At 30.5% G+C, this 25,102-nt stretch overlaps 1 protein-coding gene across 2 annotated transcripts in view; it reads right to left on the minus strand.

Annotated features, from left to right (window-relative positions):
- The window catches only part of LOC143071812 (transient receptor potential cation channel subfamily M member 2-like), a 29,220-nt gene extending 4,754 nt beyond the window's left edge, over nucleotides 1–24,466 (minus strand). The window contains exons 1-19 of one of the 2 annotated variants that reach the window (XM_076246411.1): nucleotides 24,314–24,466; nucleotides 22,364–22,554; nucleotides 21,666–21,856; nucleotides 21,099–21,225; nucleotides 20,319–20,466; nucleotides 19,529–19,640; nucleotides 18,233–18,422; nucleotides 17,361–17,632; nucleotides 16,785–16,904; nucleotides 15,194–15,253; nucleotides 14,723–14,870; nucleotides 13,437–13,586; nucleotides 11,889–11,988; nucleotides 10,107–10,338; nucleotides 8,906–9,010; nucleotides 5,215–5,358; nucleotides 4,623–4,934; nucleotides 2,672–2,867; nucleotides 872–1,034 (exon numbers count right to left, since the gene is read on the minus strand). In XM_076246411.1, coding sequence (XP_076102526.1) covers nucleotides 872–1,034; nucleotides 2,672–2,867; nucleotides 4,623–4,934; nucleotides 5,215–5,358; nucleotides 8,906–9,010; nucleotides 10,107–10,338; nucleotides 11,889–11,988; nucleotides 13,437–13,586; nucleotides 14,723–14,870; nucleotides 15,194–15,253; nucleotides 16,785–16,904; nucleotides 17,361–17,632; nucleotides 18,233–18,422; nucleotides 19,529–19,640; nucleotides 20,319–20,466; nucleotides 21,099–21,225; nucleotides 21,666–21,856; nucleotides 22,364–22,550 — 2,957 coding nt within the window. In that variant the 5' untranslated portion in view covers nucleotides 22,551–22,554; nucleotides 24,314–24,466. The remainder of the gene's footprint in view (nucleotides 1–871; nucleotides 1,035–2,671; nucleotides 2,868–4,622; nucleotides 4,935–5,214; nucleotides 5,359–8,905; nucleotides 9,011–10,106; nucleotides 10,339–11,888; nucleotides 11,989–13,436; nucleotides 13,587–14,722; nucleotides 14,871–15,193; nucleotides 15,254–16,784; nucleotides 16,905–17,360; nucleotides 17,633–18,232; nucleotides 18,423–19,528; nucleotides 19,641–20,318; nucleotides 20,467–21,098; nucleotides 21,226–21,665; nucleotides 21,857–22,363; nucleotides 22,555–24,313) is intronic. The other variant, XM_076246412.1, reaches the window with a different exon arrangement.
- Between the last annotated feature and the right edge of the window lie 636 nt (nucleotides 24,467–25,102).

The following is a 25,102-nucleotide window of genomic DNA, read 5'->3' on the forward strand; positions in this document are numbered from 1 at the left end:
TAGGATACTTCGCTTGTGGTACTTGTACGTCTTGTCATAATTGTTTATCATGTTCTCGTATTCTTGATTTTCAATTTTTCTAATGTGCTTTGTCTATATGCATTTTGGTGTAACTTCGAAAACTTGTTTGTTGCTTGTCTTTCATTTTTCCTATGTGCTTTGTCTATTTGCATTTTTATGCTTCTTTGTTACATATATGACGTACGTGACTCAGGAATATGACAATTGTTTTCCATTCGATTGATGTGTTTAAGATTTCGATTTTGCCATTTGATTAGGGACTTTTCGTTATGGATTTCCTCGGAGTTCAGTATTTTTGTGATTTAACTCTTTATATACTGCATTGTGGTCGAAAATAAAACCATTTTACTTAAGCTTTTTTTTTTAAAGAATTAATAGTTAATATTTTTAATAAAACATAATTTTGATGACATTTAAATCAAAAAAAAAAAATTCTTTAATTATTGCCAGCAAGGCATGTCCTTTCGATTTGCATCATTGTTTTTTGTCTTCTGTATTTCGATGTAACAACTAAAACAACAACTAAATTAGGATTTCTTTTCAAATATTGAATAAACTACAAGAAAAACAAACATGCTACTACATGTCGTGAATGATTATTTCATTACTTCGTTGTTTGAAGTAAATGTTTAACGGTTAGGATGATATATCGTTGGTATTGTTTTTGTGAAATTCTGGAAATAAAACCTATGATAAACATAAAAAAGAATATGTGTTATGATTGCCAATAAAACAACCCTTCACAAGAGTCCAAATGGCACAGAAATTCAAAATTCACCGTACGGCCTTCAACAACGAGCCAAGCCCATACCACATAGTCAGCTATAAAAGGCCCCAAAAAAACAAATACCTAAACAGAGCAATGACAAGATTAACCAACAACAGGTTAGATATTAGCATATACAAGGCAGCAATGACGATCAGGACCCAGTCATACTCAATGCATCTCTCCATACTAGGGTCACTCTCCCACACACTTCGGATCGTAGTACATGATGGCGCATTACTATTTTCTGTAAAATAAGGATCAATTTATAGTATATATATAAAAAAATGTTTATGTTAAGAAAGAAACTTTTATTTATTTGGGCATTTGTTTTATAGATAAAGTCAACTGGTTTTTTTTTTCGTTCTTTCGATCAATACGATAAATATGTTTAGTAATATTCACAGTTACCATATTTATCATTATATTTCTTCAACATCACTACTATGAAAACGTCATTTGTTTTTTCGCCATCGAATGTGACTTATGATACACAACTATTCAACTGTCATGATGAGCGACACGACAGTACCACTCGAGAACTACAAGATATACTGACCTAACCGGAATACCTGCGATAATCCTTTTGTATGGTTCGTATTAATCTTTTTGTTTTGATAAGTATTCTATTTGGTGTTTTGTAAACTATTGTTAGTCCTTTCATCATGTTTCATCGTTTATATACTAGTATGTGCTCATAGTATTTTCGGTATTTCTTCGACCTGTAGTTTTTAATGTCCCTTGGTATCTACAGCTTCTTTTTTAACCATACGTTAAAGGTTTGAGATGAATCGCTCTCTGGATACTCTTTTATATCCTCAAATGAAATAGACGTAATGACGTGTGGCGGTGGAAAATCATAAATCGTTAACTTCGTGTTGCGATTATTGGTTTGTGCATAAATCCGGCCGTTAGAATTCTTATAAGAATTCTTGTACATCTGTCATGTCGTGAACTTTTTAACTTGCTATGAGGTCAATGAGACTTATAATTGCTTCCATCTACAAATCACAGTAAAAAGACTAAAATGATTGATATCTTCTATAATAGTAAATTCTTTTAAATGCCACAAACACATAGAAAATATCTCTGTACAAGTGTGGGTTTCTTCATCTCCATGCATCTAGCATCACTTGCATAGTTCAATTGTCTACGTCATAAGTTCTTTTCCTTCACATGAACGATGATATATTTAAGTCAATTACCTGTTTCGATCGACACTGAACTTATTACTAAACTTAGATAACGGACATATTACCTCAAAAAGTCATTGAATTCAACTAATTCTTCTACGAAAATTACCAAACAATCCATTTATTGAAATAGTTTATGTATATGTATTCCATTAAAAGAAGAAATCTACCGAACTCCGAAGAAAATTCTAAACGGAGGGTCTATGAGAAAATGACATTATCATAAGCCCAAACACATCTAACGAATTAGTAACAATTGACATATTCCTGATTTGGTACAGGCATTTTCTTATGTAAAACAAAACATAAACCTGGTTTAATAGGTAGTTTAGTAGCTAAACAAAATTCCATTATATGGACAACGATGTGGAACAAAAATCAAACAGATATAATAGGTAAAACTGTCACAAACAGGAGTACAGCAGACTTTGTAATTAAATATTAAAACTCTAAAAACAAAAAATATCTCAACAAAGAAAAAACAAAATTCATATTGACAAATAAAATTGAGAATGGAAATAGGGAATGTGCCAAAGAAATGAAAGAGACAACAACCCGACTATAGAACAGACAACAGCAGAGCACATCAGCAAAAACGAAAGACAAAAATAAACCTTCAGATTGCATAAAAAAGCAAGCACATACATATCATCTTACGCTGAACCTGTCTTATTAGATTACATAATATTACCTTTAAAATCTTCCAAGAAAAGTTCCCCATAAATCTGCCAATACGGAATGTACATTATCTTCCAGATCCTCCAATAAGTCCAATGAGTTGGATTCCACATATCATAGTGCGCTGGGTACATATTTGCATGATACAACACACCGACCCCCATCATAAAGACAAACAAAATACCGATGAATCGAAATAGGTCTTTCAGCTGAAATATGAAAGTGTAGTAATAGGTGCGAGATTAATGTCTGATTGAGATCTGAATAATTAAGAAATTGGTAATGAATAGGTGAATAAGATAAACATGCTATTTCTGAATACTGAAACATTGAGTATAAATGTGAAACATGATCTTTTATCTAAATGTTATTTAGTACTCTATACATTTTAGCAATTTTTTTTTAGTCCAAAATGCAAAAACGAAATGTCATATAAAATCGTAATTACCAACAAGTGCAAAGCATTTGGATTCTTGATAATGAGTAAAATAGGATGTGGGTACTTTGTAAGTATCAATGAGACAAGTAAATGACTAGACTAACAACCAAATTATATATGGTCAACACAACACAAGTTTGTAATTTGTATACTGAGAGGAACATCATCGAAGGCGGTTGAAATGAAAAAGACAATATTTATGATCAGAAAGGCAACTGCATCAATGAATGTTTGAAGGCATCAATAAAATTGCAAAAAATCATCATCTAAAATGTATCGTATATCTGAGAGAAAAAAAATTGAATGACTAAAGCATTCTAAATTTTTTTTCAAACAGTTTTATCAATTGGTGTTTTTTTTTTATTCGCATAAAGTACCAAGAAGTACATAAATGTAATAATAAACTTTAATCATACTAAATTTGATAAACATAGGAATCTAGCTGTCTAAATATTAGTTTTGAAATATCGGAGTACCGTCTCACCGGATTAGAGGACACAACCGCGGACACGTCGTGGAATATCATTAACGTTTTTTTTTTTTAATTTAGAGTTTAAAAGTTATTGCACATTGCGGTGAATAAAAATCGACATTCCGAATTACCATAATAAAATCTTATAGTTTGTAACCCTTAATAAATTTTTGATTTTAATCAAATGATTTTCTAGTCTGCCTAGATCGAAATACTTGTGTAATGGACAATATTTAATCAACAATTCTAAAGATTGACAAAATATTTGGCTCTAAAGTAAACAGAGAAAAGAGAAGTACACCTTGTCCAAGCAAAAAGATTTGTTTTAGTTCGAAAGAGCCACCTTTACACAACCATCTATTAATCAATCGAAATAACTATTCAAATTTTATTCCTCTGACCCGAAATTAAACTAGATGGTCAGTGACAAACGTCTCTTATTCTAACAAGAACACGATCACAAAAAATGAGAAGTCTGTCAAAATTAAGTTTACTGGAAGAATGGGACTGTCATACAAGTGATAGGCTTAGCTATCTATTAAATCAGGTTGAATCCACCATTTTCTACTCAAGAAAATACCTGTACAAAATCAAGAATGTGACAGTTGTTAACCATTTGTTTGATGTGTTTGAGCTTTTGATTTTCGACATTTAACAATGGACTTCGATTTTGAATTTTCCTCGGAGATCGATATTTTTGTTATTTTACGTTTTATCAATATATATAGACTTGAAAAAAAAAACAATCCTGCTACAATATATAATAAAGAAATATTAACTTAAGTGGATGATGAAAAAAAAACGAATGCAGTGAAGTGAGAGGTTTCGTTCCATATGTAGTGCTCCCTGTGACTTTGAGATGAAGAGCAGCAATTGCAGCGCTGTTCCTTATCTCTTTATGTTTTTTGTTGTTGTGCATGACCTGATTTTTCATTTTCTATTATGGTAAGTATTTCTTTCATTAATTTTAATCATTTAAATTCGATCTTCTTCCTTTAAACCTTTATATACCACGCTTTCAAACGGTTTAAAAGTAGAGTTCATAAAACCTACCATTTCCTTGATCATGATTATCTTTGGTCCTAATTTTCTAGACATCAAAATTGAATGTAGAAATCTCATGTAAACGGTAAATAAACTGAGACTGTAAAATCGTCTAGCTAAAGCACCATTTGTATCGTCATCATCAAAGAACCGAACTATCATGGCTGCAATTGTTATCCAGTACGAGATGAAGTCAAGAGAATTCCAAAAGTCGTAAAAATATCTTTTTATCCTGTATTTTATGGACAGACTTAATGGCTTGTCTTTCTCCTCCTCTTTAGCAAATCTGCTTTTGATGACTTCATTATTCCAAGGTAAAATCTTTAATAGATATTGGTAGGAACTATCACTTAATTGAAAATAATTTTAAAAAAGGGACTGATTTACAGTACATTAACTTTATGTTCAGGCAAAACGATTTACATAAAAAAGTGAGCTAACACGCATTCAAAAAATATATCACAAATTATTACACTTTATCCAAACAAACATTATAAAATTTATTCATCAAATTTCAATAATCAACTAATATCCGCAAATTTTACCAATAACACAAATTACTTTCTGAGAATTACGTTTTAGCAACAGAAGTGGAACTTACTCCTCTATATTCCTCCAGAATATCCCCTAGTAACCATATGTAAACCAACCACTCATAAACTCCAACGGAACCAATGTTCTCATAAACTGATAATTGTGTTAGCAGGAATGCACTATAACATACCATTGCAGCAATAAAAAATATCTGAAACGCAGAGAAATGTGAGGTACCATGATAAGATTAAGTAGAAGTAAGGTTTCAGGAAAACAGCTTAAGTATTTCGTAAATGAATTCTTTGAATTTCAGTGGTTACGTATACAATATATAAACTTTATTTTCGTCATTCTGATTTTTGTTTATTATACACTGATGCGTTTTCCATATTTTCTTCACGACTTCACACTAAAATGTATGACCAACGGGACGATTTCAACTTCTCAATTATCAATTTCCCATTTCTCAACAGTTACATAACCTCTGTCCCATCGTATGATGTTTACATATCTCAGTTGATACGTTATGCTCGTGCATCTTCCCACTATGCGGACTTCATATACAGGACTGTGCTCCGACAAATTTATGAGGGGGAAAGATTAAAAATGACATTTCCTAAATTTCATGGACACCATCACAAATTGGTTGATCCATACACTACAAAAGTCAAGTCTAAAAGTCTGAAAAGACCAGTTTTTGTCTTGATTTGCATGAACTTTTACTCGACATTCTCCAAAAGTATGACTTGTGTCTTAATTTTTCTTGACAAATTCTCATTTATATCAAGTTTGTATGAAAATTACTTGACATATTCTTGACATTCTGAATATGGTCTTAAAATTTCTTGACAAATTCTTGACATTTTAATACTGTCTTGAAATTTCTGAACATGTTCTCGACATTCTTATTTTTTCTCAGTATGTCTTGACATATTCTGAACATTTTGAATTGTGTCTTAAATTTACTTGACAGTTCTGAGTTTAAATCTAATGTTTAAAATAATTTAAATTTGGATGTGTTGATATAAAACAATTTAAAATTGAGTTTTTAAATAATTACAAATTTTGATTCCTAAATTTTATAAATTAAATGATTACAACCAATCATACTGTAGACATATTTCATTCTACATTCATAATATTAAATGTTTATATGGTAAAAAATTATTGTACCAAAATGTGGTTTATTTATATATTTATAGCAAATTATGATGATATACAAATCATTCATTTAACAGAAGAAAAATGTGTAATGTCATCTGTTGGAATATATTTTAAGTATTACACATGGACAGGATGTTCCCCATAAAATTAAGATATTCCACACCCCCAGAATACACGCAACTGTCAAATAGAAATTACTGCTTTACCTGTAATAAGCCATACAAATTATCAATTGGCCGACCATGCCACTACAATTTAAAAAGTTTGTTCATGAAAAATGAATTGAAAATTGAATATTTCCCAAAGATTAAAAGAAAAGTATTATCTACCCCAGGAGATAAAAAATGTATTTATAATGGGTCCATTTTCTATAGAAATCATTGGTCTTATGAAATGGATCCCAAACAGACATGCATGATATAGATCTTAACATTTTTTTCTTTTTCGGAAGGTCAGTTATCAAAAATATTTATTTTTGTTAAAAATTTATAAAATTCAACACTCAAATTGAAATAAAAAATGTTTTTTTGGTTGTCCTAAAAAATGAACAAGGTTTTTGAATCAAGATGGGAACTAAGTCTTTGACCTTCACGACCCCCCCCCCTCCTCTTATTTCAGCCACACAAACCCAAAAGATGAATTTTGGGGTCCAAAAGAGACGCATGGTCACATTTTAAAACTGCCTTATAGACACCTATTTTAGTAGTTTTACGAATGGCAAAAATCTAAATGCTGTTTGTCAGCAACTTCAACGTATATTCCAAGTGAAAACAATTAATTAAACGTTTAATAAAAATTAATCAAAATCAAAGTACATGGGGGATTATTCAGGGTATTCCAACTAAGTTGCACCAAAAGGGTATCTTACTACACAAAATTAATCCTTGATTCTTCAAAGTTTAGTTTAGCCATAATAAGTATATAACAGCAAAAGAATGTCACAAACAGTGCAGAATAAGTCTGTTCACATTTTTAGGCGAAATTTATACTGTTGAGATAGTGTCAAGACATATTTAAGACTGTCAAGAATGTCTCGGGACATATTCAGACATTATTTAGAATGTCAAGAATATGTCAAGACATATTCAGACATTATTAAGAATGTCAAGAATGTGTCAAGACAGATCGAGACGTTATTAAGAATGTCAAGAATATGTCAAGACAGATCGAGACAAATTTAAGACAGTCAAGAATTGGTCGAGACTAATCCAGACTCTTATCAGATGATACAGGAAGTGTCGAGAAATTTTAAGACAATGTTCATACTGTCAAGAAAAATCAAGAACCTTATGAGACAAATTCATACAATGTCAAGATTTTTTTTAAATTATTAAGACAAATCAAGAATGTCGAGTAAAAATTCATGCAAATTCAGACAAAAACTGGTCTTTTCAGACTTTTTGACTTTTGTAGTGATACGATGTGTCCGTGTTAAAACTACTAATAAATAAGGATAGTTTTACCACGTCTTAGATCGTAGTATATCATTTACGTCGACTGGTCTTTTAAGTACCGAACGTGACCTATTTCCGAGAATGACTGTTTTGCTGAGTGTGAAATTGCATTGCTATAATACGTGTCACGGTATTTGGCAATTCAACATTCATGGTATATATTATAGATATGGTATAGGTATTATTATATGTCTCATCGATTATAGTTGTTATTATATTGTTTGTTTTCTATTCGTATGTAAAAGTAAAGATAATTAATCCCACAGTTCATTTATATGATTTTAGTTTAAAGAACTTATATGTACACGATTTTGTTTTTAGAAGAAATACCGACATAGCTAGATAATAAAATTGATTATCTAATTACTAATACAGTTCTATATCAATATTATTGTAAATGTTATAAAATACATCAATTAACATTAATACAAAACTAATCTTGAACTGTATTTAATTTATTTTAGCGACATTATATGTTTATTCATCAAATATGCTTGTTTCATTTTTACTTCAAGAAACCAAGCTTAATATCCAATTTTTAGAAATTCACATGTGACCTCACTTTTGTGGCGTTGATGCATTCGCGTGGTGGATAGTTTGTAATTCTACAATGCTGGGTTTTTTTTGTGTACTGTCCTAAATTATTTTACGTATTCGTTGTTATTCTGTGGTTAACATGCAGAAATGTACTCTCATATTATTTATGTATGTATTTCTCTGTCCTGAAAGTTTTTGCATCTATTTGTACTGTATTCCTGTCATGTAATGTTGTCATTTTAGCGGTATATTTTACATTTTCATTAAGCGCCACATAACCAGGTTCAACCAACCATTGTTCTTAAAATGTCTTGTACCAAGTCAGGAAAATGGCAGCTGTTATATTGTGTTGCACTTCGTTGTTTCTCTTGTTTTCCTCTTGTGGTTGATGTGTTTCCCTCGGTTTTAGTTTGTAAGCCGGATTTGTTTTCTCTCAATCCATTTTATAACTTATGAACACCGGTATACTATTGTTGCCTTTACTTCTTTCTCAACTGATGAAGTTTTAAAAATTCATAAGAACTAAGACTATACTCTATTGGACATAGTTAAACTTATATATGTTTGTAATTATATATCCTTGTATTTTCAAATATTACTTACATAGTTTATTAAAAACCGGGTAAGTGGGGCAGAAACAAATCTAAAAAACCGTATGTTGCTGGTCTTAACTCTTCTATAGTATTGGCAATAACAGAAGAATCCGTTCTAAAAACATAAATAAAAAAATGTCAAGTTCATCATGTGTAAAACGATTGATTCAATGAAAAGATTGTGCTACTTACATGATATGTAAGCAGAGTCACCAAGGTGTGGAAAAGAGACTGGAATACAGGGGTATCTGTAGTATCGGACTACCCTGTGGACAAAGCAAGTCATGTGTGTCATCAAATAATATTGTAGGATATCGGCGCATTAAAGAAATATAACGATGATTCGAATATTGTTTGAGACAGAAACTGTACGTCGCATTAAACATTAAAAGAACTGTAAAATATATAACATATGCAAGAAACGAACAAATTAAAGTCAATTATAAAGAAAAGGAAAATTTTAACCATTCGTATCACGTCTTAAGTAACTGCTGGATGTGACCGTCTGGTTTGGAACAATCTATTTTATATGAAATGTGTTCTTTCTGATTGAACACAGGAAATATATTCTTTCAGACTATAGCGTGACAGTGGTATTTAATAAAAAAAATATTTTAAGCCCGTTTTTACATTTTAACTGAGAGTTGTCCTGTTGAATTTTCAATATATGGGGAAAAATATCGTATGATTCCCAATAAAGGTCAACATTTTGACTTCAACAATGAGCAAGGCATAAAAGCTCAAACAAGACAAATGTAAAACAATCAAACGAGAAACTAACATCATAAATGTATATAGAAAATAATAAAATTAAACAAATACATACAGCTGTTTTGTGTATTGAGACGCGTAACACATTTTAAAAATTTATTCACACTTATAAATTTGAAATTTCAAAGGACACTTTTATACAGTAAAATAAGGGAATACATTTTTTTATCTATTTATACTAGTTAACGAATATAATGAAAATCAAGTACATTTATACAGCCACTGATTTATATTCGAATTTAGAATTATTATATCAATATCTGCTTAAACATCATCAGCAATGATACAACATTTTTCAGAAATGACTAGGTAACTAAATACATTATATATTTATTTACATCAAACCCACAATCTTATCCAAAGAACAACCGAAAACTACATTTCAAGCCCAAACTTGTTGTAATATAAGTTCAATAACCTATAAAATAATATTCACTTACCAACCAGAAATCTTCAAGATTTGCACCTATTTCACGGTACCATATTTTGTTAAGACGTCTTTGTGCACAGCTGTATGCAATAAAGTCAAGCATGGCGTTATCAAAAGCACACTCTAATGGACTGACTTTTATATTCCATACAGTTTGTTCCGTTAAAATCAGATCCATCGCTACTTGTGGTTCCTCCTCATAGAGTTTTCTTTGTAGGTCAATAGCACGGTTTTCAAAAATTCTAAATATAATTATGGCTTTTATTATTATTTGAATATCTTAAACGTCTACAAAATATTACATAATATTACATGTCAAATCACACTACAACATTGATATCTGAAAAATTATAGCATGTTCTAATGTATGTAAACGACGTTCCAATTAAAACAAGGATATGCGCATTACAATAATGTCATGCGTTTCTTATAAGCAATTAAATAAGTAAGCAAGTAGATAATTTATTATAGTGACATGTGTAGCATAAGTTATATTTCATAATAATACAATAGTTGTTTAAAATGTTTAAGTCACTTTAAACTTAATGTTCATATTTTCAATAAGCAATGTAAGATTGTTACTTGTTATTTATAACGACACGAATTCTAAATTCATATTTTTAACATAAATGTGTGCCTCAACATAAAATACGTTTATTGAAAATAACCACAAATAAAGTCTTGTATTTAAGATACCATGATAAAAGGATAAAGAAAAACAAACAAGATCATAGTCAAAAGAGATAGGTACAAAAGACAAGTACATGTAGTTAAAACTATAGATGGAACAATAAGGACTCGTAAACAAAACACAAAAAAAGGGATTAGAAGTTTTAACGTAAGGGTAACAGCAGTTTACCGATGTTCAAAACTCGTATATTCAGTTAAATATTTCAAGCAACAGACGAAATCCCAACAAAAAGAGCATGAAATACAAATCGAACCCTTATGCATCGACAAAATTAGTATATTATTTTGTGTATGCATCACTCCCATTAACTGTTGTAAAAATGTTCGTTAATATAGCTCCTTTAGGTGTAATACCACCAAATCATAGTACGCATATGAGAAAGGGTCGAAAAAAAAACTTCCCTTGAATTTGAAAGTTGCAGGAAATAAATCATGCATTTTATTGCAGTAAAAAAGTAAGAGTCATAAATATATATCTTGGGTGTTTCAAAGCATTTTTGTTTTTGTTTTTGTTTTCCTGTAGAATATTTTGTAAACTTGAGGTTACATGGTTACTTAATTAAACTTGTAGACAGGAACGAAAGGGGTGAAAATTTGATTGGTTAACTTGAAGGGATGTTTATTTTCTTACATGCAATGAAATGTTATGTGAAATTTTATTTATAGTATTGGACAGGATCAAACTTTACTCATGCCAAGTATTTCTTTATTTGAAACAAAGAAAAATTCGTCACATTTTTTTGAAAATTTAAAATTTAAGAGACACCAATTGGGGAAATTCAATGGTGGGATTATACCTATATCCGTCTTTAAGAAATTTTAGAAGTTAAAATCCCTTCCTAGTTAGTAGCCTGTAATTCAGTGGTTGTAAATTGTCATTTATATCCGTCTTTCGCCATTTTGTTTTTTTAACCATAATCAGGTCATTGGTTCTCGCGTTTGAATTGTTTCGTAATTTGTCATGTCGTGTCTTTTAATAGCTGAATATATGGCATGAACACTACTCATGGTTGCTGACATCCACCCACGGCATATGGACTGTGTTGGATTATTGTATCAATGGCATTCATATCATATCTATAAGCATATATTGTAATTTTACCTGGAATGTCCTTTAATTGAATCATGTAAGAACTGATCTTTTCCACTCTTTGCTTTTTCAGCCATTCTCTTCAATACACAGCTTGCGAAAATAGCAGTTACTGCAGAATAAATATATCAGCTTTTTTAAAATTATACATGCATAACATATACTCAGTGATTTTTTTTTGTTCATTGAACCAAAAGGACAATTCGGCAACACACCTTTATACATGTTGCGGATTACTCGTATTAAGTAAACACAAAAGTTTTAATATTTACTTTATGTTTTTTCTGCTTAGAATTTTTTTTTGTTCGCCTGTCGTACAAGTGATATGTTTAGCTAGCTATTGAACCAGGTTTCAGATGGTATGGGAATATAATTTAAAATGATAAAATATGTTCATACTTTGCCAAAACGTAGTATATATTGCGATTTGTTCAAAAATGTAAAAAAAATAAATAAATCAAAGGTCACTGCATTTTCTCAAGTTCCAGGTTGTGACAAAATGACACATTATGTATGGATTATACAGGAAAAAGCATCTTTATATGATTAGAAGCTAAACTAAATGATAGAAATGTAAAATGAAATACGGGAAGTTAGAAAATGCTTTCAAAATAAAAGATATGGCCACCGTACGTTCTTTCCGGATGAAATCCAAAATAGCAAAATTTCATGTAGATTCCTTTAGAAAATGCACTATTTTCCCTGAAATGCTAATAAAAATTAGAAAATCAAAAATCAAACAGAAACAATTTGCGCATGTAATAATGTTAAAATCTTAAAAGTTTGTTCACATAAGTTATCTGCATTTCTCATAAAATATATGGACCTTAGGTCCGAAGGTTCTCTGTTATTTACAATATAAGATGGCAAAAAACACCCTTACCGCCTTAATCAACCATTTTCTACATAACAATTTGTCTGTTCCAAGTTATGAATATGACAGTTGTAATTCATTCGTTTGATGTGTTTGAGCTTTTGATTTTGTCATTTGATTGGGGACTTTCCGTTTTGAATATTTCTCGGAATTCGGCATTTTTTTTAAAACTTAGAGTTGATGCTATTTGTTAATGTTTTTACATTCATCAGAGTTTGCTGAATAAACAATACGGTATATCAAATTTTATGAAGCCATACGAATTTCCTTATGAGCAACAAAATATTTCAAGCTCATAACCAACAGTCGATAAATAAATTCGAAAAATAATTGCCAGTCTTGATTCGTTGTTAGGTTTTCTTTTTTGCTTTTGAATATGTTTTGTTACGGTTCTTTCCCACGTTTTGTATTTTTGAAAATGACTTTGACAGCTAGAATTTGCAGATAATGTTGTGTCCACATTTTTATTGTAACATCTTATCACTTTCAAAATATATCTTCTTAATTTCAATGTTAGAAATAATGTCTTATGTGTGTTAAATAAAAACAATACATAAACTGTTCGTTGATCTCAGGAAAATGTAAAAAAAAATTAAATAAATAAAGCTCATCTCTGTCTCCGGTTTAATTAGATGGTCATTTTCAATATAGTATATATTATAGAAGGGAAAAAAGGAAATTCTTACACAACTGATTATTGCATTTGACCCAGAATATAGTAGCTAATTCTTGTCTATTTGCAAACAATGCCCATATAAGCAGATCTTGATAAATTTCTTTTCTCTGTGTTTCTGCATTATCCTTGTCAACCCTGAGTTCTTTTTTGCTGTAAAATCCTGATAATAAAAAAAAAAAACTTTGCATAATTCGCTTTTACCGGTCATACCTAATGAATATTTCGCTTGAAAGTCAATAGTTTATTATTTGAATTCGTGTTCATGTGATCTTTAATCTTTATAATAATCTGTATATGGGTTTCGCATTTGCTCTTTTATTGAAAAGAATAAAATTGACAATGGAAATGGGGAATGTGTCAAAGCGACAACAACCTGACCATAGAGTAGAAAACAGCCGAACAACTGTTTCAACAGTGAAAATAAAATCAAAAGAGCACCAACATTATTTTGTTGACTGATTTAGCACATCAACAAAATGTAATCATTCTTTTACATGTACATGTAATAATTATATTGTGGTGTACTGTATTCGGAAGGTGTCCGTTAATATTCTGTAATTTACATGTTGTAATATGCACTATTATATTATTTTTTATGTATTGATCTGTCCTGAGTGTTCTTTTGTATATTTATACTTTAATTATGTCACGTTAAGTTGTCATTTTAGCAGTATTATTAACATTGCAGTATAAGCGGGAGATTTGGCTAGCTATAAAACCAGGTTCAACTCATAATTTTTTCCCTTAAAATGTCATGTATCAAATCACGAATATGGCAGTTGTTATCAAATAGTCCGTTTCTATGTATGTTGGCGTTTGTTTTAGCAGTGCAATATTTCTGTTATACTGTTGTTTTTTCTTGAAGTTGTTTTAATTTTTTTGGTTTTAGTTTGTTACCGGATTTGTTTTCGAATAATTTATTTATGACAACAGAGTTGTATCATGATATATATTTATTCGTGTAGATACATGATACATTGTTTTGTTATGTTTTTAAATCGTATATATACTTATGTTGTATAATTTATAATACATCAAGGGTTTTCAAAAATCAATTATGCTATATGATCAATACGAGGTGGATGTCTGAACAGAATATAAACATGAGATTAAATGCCCCTTTTCGATATGTTATATATCATATCTAAAATATAACAAGATATGTTTAAACAGGGTTCTATTCTAGCATTGCTCAATATAAAGGTTTTATTGATTAGTTTATCCTAATGACTAGTGATTACCTGTTTCAAAAAATACAGAGTTAGTTTAAATCATTTTAAAATAGATAATACTTACTACGTGGATAATGCAAGAACTTTTGACATAGCTGCCTGCCGGACTGAATACACTTTTGGTAATTCTTCACAACCTGCTCATTATTCTTTCTGAGTGTAATCTTTTTTCTGTCTTTTAGTAACTTGTATGTAGCATCAGTTGACGATCCCTTTAAACAATGAACCAAATAAATACTAGATATGTAATCAATTCTTTTAGAAAAGAAAGCATGCTAGCGCTGTTGAATATACTGCTTGGATTTGTACATCTGTGTTGCTGTATGTATTTTACAATAAAACAAACTATTTCTATTTTACAGAATTTCTAGCATAATAACTTAAAACATGTATTGTTCTATCCGGATTTAATATGTTCATTTTTTGTAAATAATTCTCATTGAAACTTGCCATCATAGCAATTGATTGGCAATGATAAAACCTTGAATGATAAGTTAGTGAATGTTTGCATTCATCCATAAAGATAGTCACTCACCATCAGTATAGACCAAATATGTTGACAGTCACCATCAGTAGTACAGCTACATTCTATTGTCTATAGAAAAAATATAATAAAGTAGTTGTTTTAAATTTAAAAAAATGTATAACAAACATATGTTCCGATGGAATATCAACATCTTACTTTAACCCCAATAGTAGCAAACCAATTTTATAAATACACATGACATCACTAATAGTTGAGGTTATCTCCCCAATCGGATCACTAGCCCAGTAGTCAGCACATCTATGTAATAATAGATCATTTATATATACATTAAAAAAAAATCAAATTCTAATGTTTTCTTTCAGACACAGATTTGTGTCGGTTATCCAGAATCAGACTCATTATGAAATTCTAACATATGTTCATATTACTACACAACGCAGACAATTGTTGTTAAAGGTCGACACTTAATATAATTTCTGTTCAATGAGCTTTACCTCCATTTTTTATATTTATCTTATTTTTATTTATGTATAATATGAAATGTTTCGACTCTTTTTTTCAAATTCAATAGATTTCATAATATTTCAAGGCATAACTTTCTTTTTCTGAATATCTAAAACCATGATGAGCCTCATGACAAAAATGAATAACCTAGCCCTATACCCTATTTCACCATATAGTTAGGTCGATTTTTCCCGAGGGAGTTGAATAATTTCCTAATTAAGTACGGAAGAATCTACATATTTGAATGCACTTATATGAGGCAGGTTATACAGCACTTTATTTAAGTGAAAGAGGGCGAAATTCTTTTTCAAGAAACTATTATATATAAAGGCAACAGTAGTATTCCGCTGTTCGTAAATCTATGGACAAAAAACAAAATCAGGGAAATAAACTTAAACTGAGGGAAACGCATTAAATTTAAGAGGAGAACAACGACACAACATTTAAATGTAACACACATAGCAACATATACAAATTTGATAATAAAGATTACTATTTAAATATGTATTGAAAATGTTCAATTCAAAAACGTAAGTGTACGAGAATGTTAAGGTTTGTTCAGTGAAAACAATTACAAAAATACTTCTATACAAGTCTATAAAAATACAATCATTTTTCGTATAACAGATTTAAAAACCGGTTTTATTCTTACATGAGCAACACAACACGTTCCTCAAGTGGAACAGGATCTGCATATCCTTCCGTAGCACTGAGATCACCTCCGATTTTTTGCATACTGTTAATGTCGTTTGGTCATTTTTTCATTTGTTTCTTTGCCATGACGTTGTCAGTTTATTTTAAACTCGGGAGGTTCAAATGCCTCTCTTTTATAGAGATATCTTGTTTGTTAAGGGTTTTTAGTAATGTTCGGTAACTGTAAAACGTTGTTTACCCGTCAAACAGAAACTGATCTAATGTTTACTTGGTGAGTAAAATTTAAATGAAATCTGTTTTAACTTTGTCGCTTTTTCTGTTATACTTTTTTTTCAAAATTATTCTACGTCTCAAATAAATTAATGTTTAAAAACTGATTCAAACCATTTAAACCATCGAAACATATTTCAAACGAAAAAATAATGCAGCCAAACAATTTGAAACTTCCTGTAACTATTATTTACACTTAAATTTTCTGTACCTGGAAATATATATACGGAAACTGCTGTCTGTCAAATTCTACATTCTCTTCTTGAAGTAAAACCTTTACATAGTCCACTCGGTTAGCGATAATTGCTTGTTTCAGTAGAATCTCAAAGTTCTAATGTATGAAAAACTGAACATCATTATACACATAAAGACTAAATACACTCATTCAGTTATGTGTTCAGTTATGTGTTATCTAAAGAAATATTAAAACTATTTGATTTTTCGAAGTAATATCTAAATAAAAAAGTTCGATTATACAAGAAAAATAAAAGAATATGCTTTTTTCTAGAAAAAAATAAATTATTATGTTTTGACTCTTTCAAGATCATTATGTAATGTGATTCTTGGTAATTGACTTTTATTGTTTGGATGCATATAAACGGTCAGTGTACTTTTTCTTACCAAAAACTTATATCTGGCAAATAGAAAATAAATCCTTTGTGTATATGTTTATAGTCTTTTTTTTATTATGCAAATATTCATAAAACGTATTTTTTTTAAATGTTTTTCCTTTTTCAAGGCATTTATGTCTATTTTTTTCAAATTTACTCCGGTACTTTATTCATACCCCTGTTTTAAAGTCGTTATCATCGACAGGCATTTCCTGAATGAACTGGTATGCTATGTAGAAGTATAATGGCAAAGAGGCTGGAGTCAGGGATGTTTGATAACGCTGCATAAACTCTTTCACTTCACCAGTAACATTCATGTTATTACACGTAACTGTAGACACTGGTTTTACGCTGTTATTTGGAAATTTCCTTTTCGGACCAGCAAAACCATTTGATTTTACCAGTATAGGACTAGTTCCGTATTCAGAATCATGGTATAACTCTTGGTCTACAAAGAAATACTTGTATGGGTAGTTTTATCATTATTATATAAAAGAGACGCGAAGGAATATGCAAACTCATAACTTGATAACTAATTCCCCAACATGCGTCAAAGTTTGATATGAAGTGGTTAGGACACAAACAACTGATCATACCCTGCACATGTATTCCCGAAAAATCATGATTGCAACTTATATCAAGTATGAAACTACTCACGATTTTCAAATTTTCTGTGTCGTTTTTTGTCATGGTTATGTCTGATGGTCTTTAATTTATTATTTTTGATATCCTCGTTCTTTTCGTTGACAGTAGCACCGCAGTATATCAAAACTGCCAAGCCATAAGCTATGTAAGTTTTAGAGATATAAGACAAAAACATTTATGAAGATAATAGTTTTACCTTCACTATATCTTATAAACCAAAGTCGTTTAAAAGTTTCCAATTTAACTAACGTGAATTTAACTATGTTAATGACTTTATCAGTACTGTTACTGACAGAATATAATGCTTATTGTGTAGAGTTCCTGTCTACATTTTATTGAATACATGATTTTACTTCCAATTTGCCTCTTCTTGATATTTGTTATACATGTAGTTAATATTCACCTAAGTTCTCATAGTTTTCTTCATTGGGTGTATCTTTTGCAAAGCGTCTGTTTCTCGACATTGGTATAGCAGATTTCACTGGTCTTTCGTCGTTATTTTTACGACCTTGGGACCATGCTCTTATAATCGACGTCACAACTACGTTCGAAAATTCTGTCTCGTCTTGTTGGTCTAAGTCAAATATGTTTACCTTGAATGATAAGCTTATACTATAGAAAAGTAAACCATCAGTTCACAACATACACCTAATGAATTTTAATTTAGTTGGTATCTTTGTTCGTTTTAGTAGTACAATGAACATATAATTTTCTTATTAAATACAATAACTATTACTTAATATCATGTTTTAACTTAAACAAAATATAGTATTGTATGTTATTATTGACTATGAATAAGAAGATGTGGTGTGAATGGGAATGAGACTTCTCTCCATCCAAGTCGCAATGTATAAAAGTAAAAAAGAAAGACCTTGAACACGGTGTCTTGCTTCACACTGAACATTAAAACTGTTCTAGTGTAGAACTGTCAGGATCAGTTCTAGGTAGAACTGTCTAAATCAGTTCTATGTAGGACCAGATCAGTTCTAGGTTAGAACTGTTCTAGCTAGAACTGTCTAAAAGGTGTTAGAATGACAGTTCTACATACTGTCCTAGAACGGTTCTCCTGACAGATTCTTACAGATTAGATGAGAGGTTAGAAGTGATCTCCACTGTATATAAATAATGAGTTACACTTATGAACAACTCCAACAAACGACAAACACTGACAAACAGGCTCTTGGCGTACGAGATATGCATACAAATGCAGCAGGTTTAAACATTATAACAGGAGCCAACAGTCATCCTAACCTGAGACAGTAGTGTAATATTACAACATGAAAATAGTTTGTTTTGTAATGCAAGGCCAATGGAAAACAAAATGAAAAACAATATTTAGCATCTATTCTAAATAAGTATACCAAACAACAGTCACTGATGATGTAAATCAAACGCCAGATAAAAACTTTTCAAAACTTGGAATAGTTATTTTCAAATTTCATTCTTTTTGTTGTTTTTTTCATTTTGTGTTCACCAACAATTCCTTCCCTCTTATCTCTGCATGCATAAGTTGTAGGGATTCGTGTACCTTTTGTTAATTTCCGATGATGTTATTATCGGAAATCTGATTTTGTATATCCATTTGGTTCCATGTTGGTGTCAAATATTAAGAAATGTTTGGTGTCTTAAAAAAGATCGCAAAAATATACTGAATTGTATTCGATCTCTAATCATTTTTGTAAATCAAAAGATTACTTACAAAATGTTTATTCTTCTCAATCTCTTTTATATAATTCTTAACTCTTTTGAAATCATCCATTTGGAAATAGATTCCAAAAAGCAGCGGTGCTCTTATCTCGATGGAATCAATGCTGCAATACATTTAGATTAGAAGTAACTATATAAAATGTTATAATTGTTTGGTTTACACTGTAGAACTTGATTCGGCCATTGCTCGAATCAATGAACAAACATTATGGAATGTTATAGTCTCGATGTGTGTTAACAGTGAAATTCTTGTTGACAGCATGACCCAAAATGATTGTTTTTTTTACCAAATGAAAAATAAATCCTCTAATTTTCAGGCCTTTCCAATAGATTGCTAGGTAGCTAAGCCATGTGTTGTTTGACTGCATTCGATGTCTTTATACGAATTCACTTCCGGTCAGAATAGGATAGTTAATGCAAGTCGTATCACACCGTTTTATGGTCACATATCTGTTCTTGGCCTAAATATGCATCACACTGATGCAAAGCAAACAACAATCAATGTGATTGTTCTTGTCAAAACATTTTATATGTTTTGCTCTCTTGCGGCAAGCAACAAGCAGATAATGTATACGCATGTTGTACAACAACAAAAATGTGGTCAATTTTATGTTTGTTATAAATTTAGTGTCAAATGTATTCTTTTAATTTTCATTCTTTAAGAGATAAAGTATTTGAAGCAAACTGTGTTATTCCATATTCATATATCATTTAAATATCAATATCATAGTGTTGGTCAATTTTCAAAACTGATAATAAGATGTATGGTGCTCAATTCTTACTTGTCGATACATTCTGCAATGAGGTCAGCAGCTTTACCGGATCCTTTTAACACTAAGACTGGTATACCTCGTTTTAATACCTTAACCACCTGATCCAATGTGGATAAATCTCCTTCAGCCACTATTACCAACACCGGGATCTTTATTTCTGTGAAATACGAATTCAATGTTCATCAAAAGGAAAATGTGGGTTAAATTGTAGCCTTTCAACGAAAACAATTACCAAAGAACGTTTGAAAGAAATATCTTAAGGAAAGTCACGAAAAAGCGGTATGATGGATTACAAAAGGGCTAATGTATCAACAAATAAATAACAAACAACAGTATAACGTTTTAAAGAATAATAAAAAAAAAAACATGGAAGTTTTATAAATTTTGTGTCGTTTTGATTACGGACTACAATAGAGAATAACAAAATATATATCATATGCCCATATTATACTTTTAAGTATCATGAAATAACTTAGCATTCATTGTTAAAGTACAAACTTTGAGAAGAATAAACTATTTGTTAAGATAAATAATTTTGACCAAACCTTCTAAGGATATTTTTGTATGTTCGTATAATACAAACCAGTGAAAGGTCTTCATTTTATAAAACTTTACTCCAGATATGGCTAAAATTTTTTGCCTGTTTTTGTTTTTTTTTTTAATTTTGATATCAGAATTACTATCTATAACTGTAGTTGCAAACAAGGAATAAAGATAATGACAAAACTGTTTTACAGTTAATGAATATAGTTCTTAAAATCAGTTAATAATGATAGATAATAAACATACTCAGATCATTTCCAAGTTCAACAAATGGAACATACTCCTTAGCAATACTCTCTAACAGATCGGCATGAAATATTTTGTATTCATCAGAGCTTTGAAAATTCAGCTTATAATATTTTTCTTCCACCAACTGAAATGTATACAAGAAAATAGTTATATAAAACTGACCAGTCAAACAATCTAATATAGACAACATCAAATATGAGTACTTTCAGATCAGTTTTTTTTTTGTGCTTGCAATATTTTTGTTATTTGTTTTGGTGAATTTGTACCGATCTCCTTATTTGTTAACACATCTCCTTTTCAATAATGTTTCGGCTTTGGAATTGATGTCAGAAATTAAAGTACTTTGTTTCTTTTGATTTTATGCATAATCATTTATTTGTTTACTTCGAATCAATCTGTTCTGCCATTTCCTATTTCTTACTGATGTTTACATGTTGTTCTTATGCTGTTTAGACCTGTTGACAAAGAAAAATATTGTTTAAACATCACCTTTGATTTGGCCGACAGATTGCAGCGTACAAGATTCACTACGAACGAACATTACTTGAAAACCCCCGTACTTACCTCTGATCTTTGGCTTTCTGCATTTTCAACGTTAACTCTGTCCTGCACGTTTCGTTCGTTCGGTCTCAGGCCAACAAGAGTGATGTTTGATTTTTCATCTGCCCCTTCTTTTAAGACACAGAAATCATCAATAGCTTCCCACACTAAATTACTCACTTTCTCTGTTGATCCTTTGTATATGACCAAGCAATCTACATGAAAACCAAGTTTTAATTATTATGAATATAAAGTGGCGATAAAGAGTATACCGGTATACAGTTTACATTACGAAAATAATATTATAATTGTTTCGTATTAACGGCTTTTTTTTTCGAGGTTTGTAAACGACCGTTGATTCATTTTCCCTAATGCCGATGGTATTTACAATTTTTCTGTAAAATAATAATTTTCCATTAAACGTTAAAGATATGACTTAAAGAAAAACAAAAGATACTAAAAAGTGGTATTTTAACTAATAAGACGAAAACAAACTGACGATGTCATGGCATAAAACTAAAGACGATGAAAACACAAACAACAGTACCAAAAACTCAGCATAGACAAATTAAGACTGAGCGACACAAACACCACTTACCGAGGTCATTTATTACTGAGGTTATTTTTCTTTTTCAAACTTGTGTTGACAGAAGACATAATGATTACAATGATATATTTGTTAATGAAAAACAGATACATTTACGAATAGTGATGCTACATACCTTTTGCCCCTTTTGCTGTTTCCGTCAATCCTAACTGAAATACCGGTGTAAGCCATGGTTTGGGCACAAAGCTGCTAGAATCACCGATTATAGACAGGACCAGTCTAGGATATCTATCATCCCCTAATCTAGTAAGGTCTCTTGTTAGATTTTCGACACTTGGTTCAAGTATTAATGTGTCAGTCATACCGCTAAAAAGTTTACAAGGTTTCTCAAATCATGTTATGCTTCAATGGCATGCTTCAATGGTAATAATATCTCTCAATACTGATTTTTTTATAGGTACATTTTTGTACAAACATGGATTGTGTTGTCTATTAATTCAAACATTAATAAACATGTTTTCCTATAGAGTTAAAAACAGTTACTAAAATTTTATACTTACTCAAACTGTTTATAATATTACACTCAATCAATCAGATGGGTCTTGTTTGATTTTAATCTAAATAAAGGCAACAGTAGTATACCGCTGTTCAAACTCATAAATCCATGGACAAAAAACAAAATCGGGGTAACAAACTAAAACTGAGAAAAACGTATTAAATATAAGAGGAGAACAACGACACAATACTACAATGTAACACACACAGAAACGGACCAAGCATCAGAAAAAAATCCCCCGAGAATAACAAATATAACATCAAAACCAAATGCGTGAATTTGGGATAGACAAGTACCGTGACACGTCTTATCGCAATGTGAATTTACACTCAAAAATAAGACAAAACAAACGACGCAATGTTAAAATGTAACACACGTGATTGAATTGTAATGTTTTCAACCAGCTTTCAGTGTCTGGGAGTTCTCTTAGATGCCTCAATTTCCAATTTTTCTTTTCGTGATTCATGTCAATCTGATGAGCTAGATTGTTCTAATGTTGTGCTGTTACACTCGTGCCAGGTAAAAAATAATAAAAGGTGAGGGAGGGTGATCGCATGTTACCAGTTTTCTCATGACAGAAGCCTGTAAATGAGGGGTAGTTGGTCATTTCCCATCACATTTGTTTTTCGTTAATAGTGTTTGATTGGCAATTACACCCACCTTCATATTTGTGTATTCAAGTTTGAAGGCATTTCAGTGTTGTGATTATTCGAGGACATGTTAAATAGCAGACATTTTATTGGTGTCCTTGTCCCGGCATACTTTTTTTTATATTTTCTTTTCGAGTTACTACTAATATCTTCTTCAATTAAGTAATATTATTATCTATAAATAATTGAACAAGTATGATGCATATGTAATTATAGTTTAGTACATAACTCGCGATATCAATGGAAATTTAAAAAAAAAAGACCACATCCATACATAATTAGGAAGAGTAAAACCAGATGTAGGTACGTGTGCTTTTTACACGAAAGTAGTTTGCATTTAAATTATTGAGATTTCTAATCATCAAGAAAAATAAAAATGTAGAAAATAATACATATTATTTTTTTTAGTAATGGCCATTTTACAGTGACATCAGTTGTATTAGTCTGCATTTATGGGAAAAGGTAATAACTAGATGCATTTACAAATTAAAGACAAAGATACCTACTCCGTCTGACAAAGTTGACCATATGATTATTTTATACTGCCTCTATGACCATGTAGCGTGCAAAGTAGAATTTGTATTCATTTATCCTTAACTTTCCATTTTGGGGTTTCTTTTAGCACCAAATTCATCAAGTGCTATTTTCATTTATGTATCGCTGATAATAAATTACAAATTGGCAGATTGATTTATTCATAATGTTCTACCATAATCATAAGATATCACTAAATTCCCAAGATTGGGTCGTACATACATTGTAATCATATAATATTTAACGAGTGCAATTTAAAGTCATATGAAAACAGTTTGTTCAATGGTCATGGCGAGATCAGTAGAACCATGCCCAATTGACACATCAAAAAACTATTGAAATACTATAGAAATAAAACAGTGCACAAATTTTATAAATTGTCTACCTGCATCTGATTATTTCCGTCGACTGCAGCTAAAGAGTCTATTCTTCCAAAGTATATATTTTACATTGTCGAGTAAAATTATTTAACAAAATTAAATACTGCATGCATAACGAAGACTTTTATTTCTATAAACAAACTATTCAAACAATGTAAAATCATTGATGAGTTGATCCGAATCAAAGACAAACGTAGAAAACGAATTTCTGAAAATTAGGTTTAAATTTGTATACAATACAAAATGTTATTTGATACAAACTACTTACTGCTGTTCAATCAATCAAGGACAAATGAATCAGGTATTTAAAAAGTTATATAATATATTGTCATTGACTGGTCTATAGATATTTGATTGCTAGAATTTAATTTAATATTCTCACAGTTTACAACTAGTAAAACGAGATTAGTGCATTAATGTACACTTCTATAAAGCTTACATAAGTTTAAGAATAATTTCATTTATCATGCATTGCTCAATAGTAACAAGAATTGTTTAATACATGAGATACTCACTGATGTTAAACATCATGGTTGTTTGTTTGGACTAAAGGAGGAAAGCATAAACAAATACGGTGAACTCCCACTCGCCCAGTATACATTTATAATACTTTTAGTTATTTTATCCTTAAAATAACAGTCTGTCAGAATACTGAAACCATTTATGTAGGAGAAAATAAAATTCAAAGGGAAAATCTATTATGACCTAAAGTATGGTTGCCTTTTTTCTCTAGTTAATAGTTATATAACTGGCAGTCATTCCATAATTCCTCTTTATTATATTGGATTCGTAGA

This window comes from Mytilus galloprovincialis, chromosome 4, assembly GCF_965363235.1.
Source record: "Mytilus galloprovincialis chromosome 4, xbMytGall1.hap1.1, whole genome shotgun sequence".
NCBI classification, from domain to species: domain Eukaryota; kingdom Metazoa; phylum Mollusca; class Bivalvia; order Mytilida; family Mytilidae; genus Mytilus; species Mytilus galloprovincialis.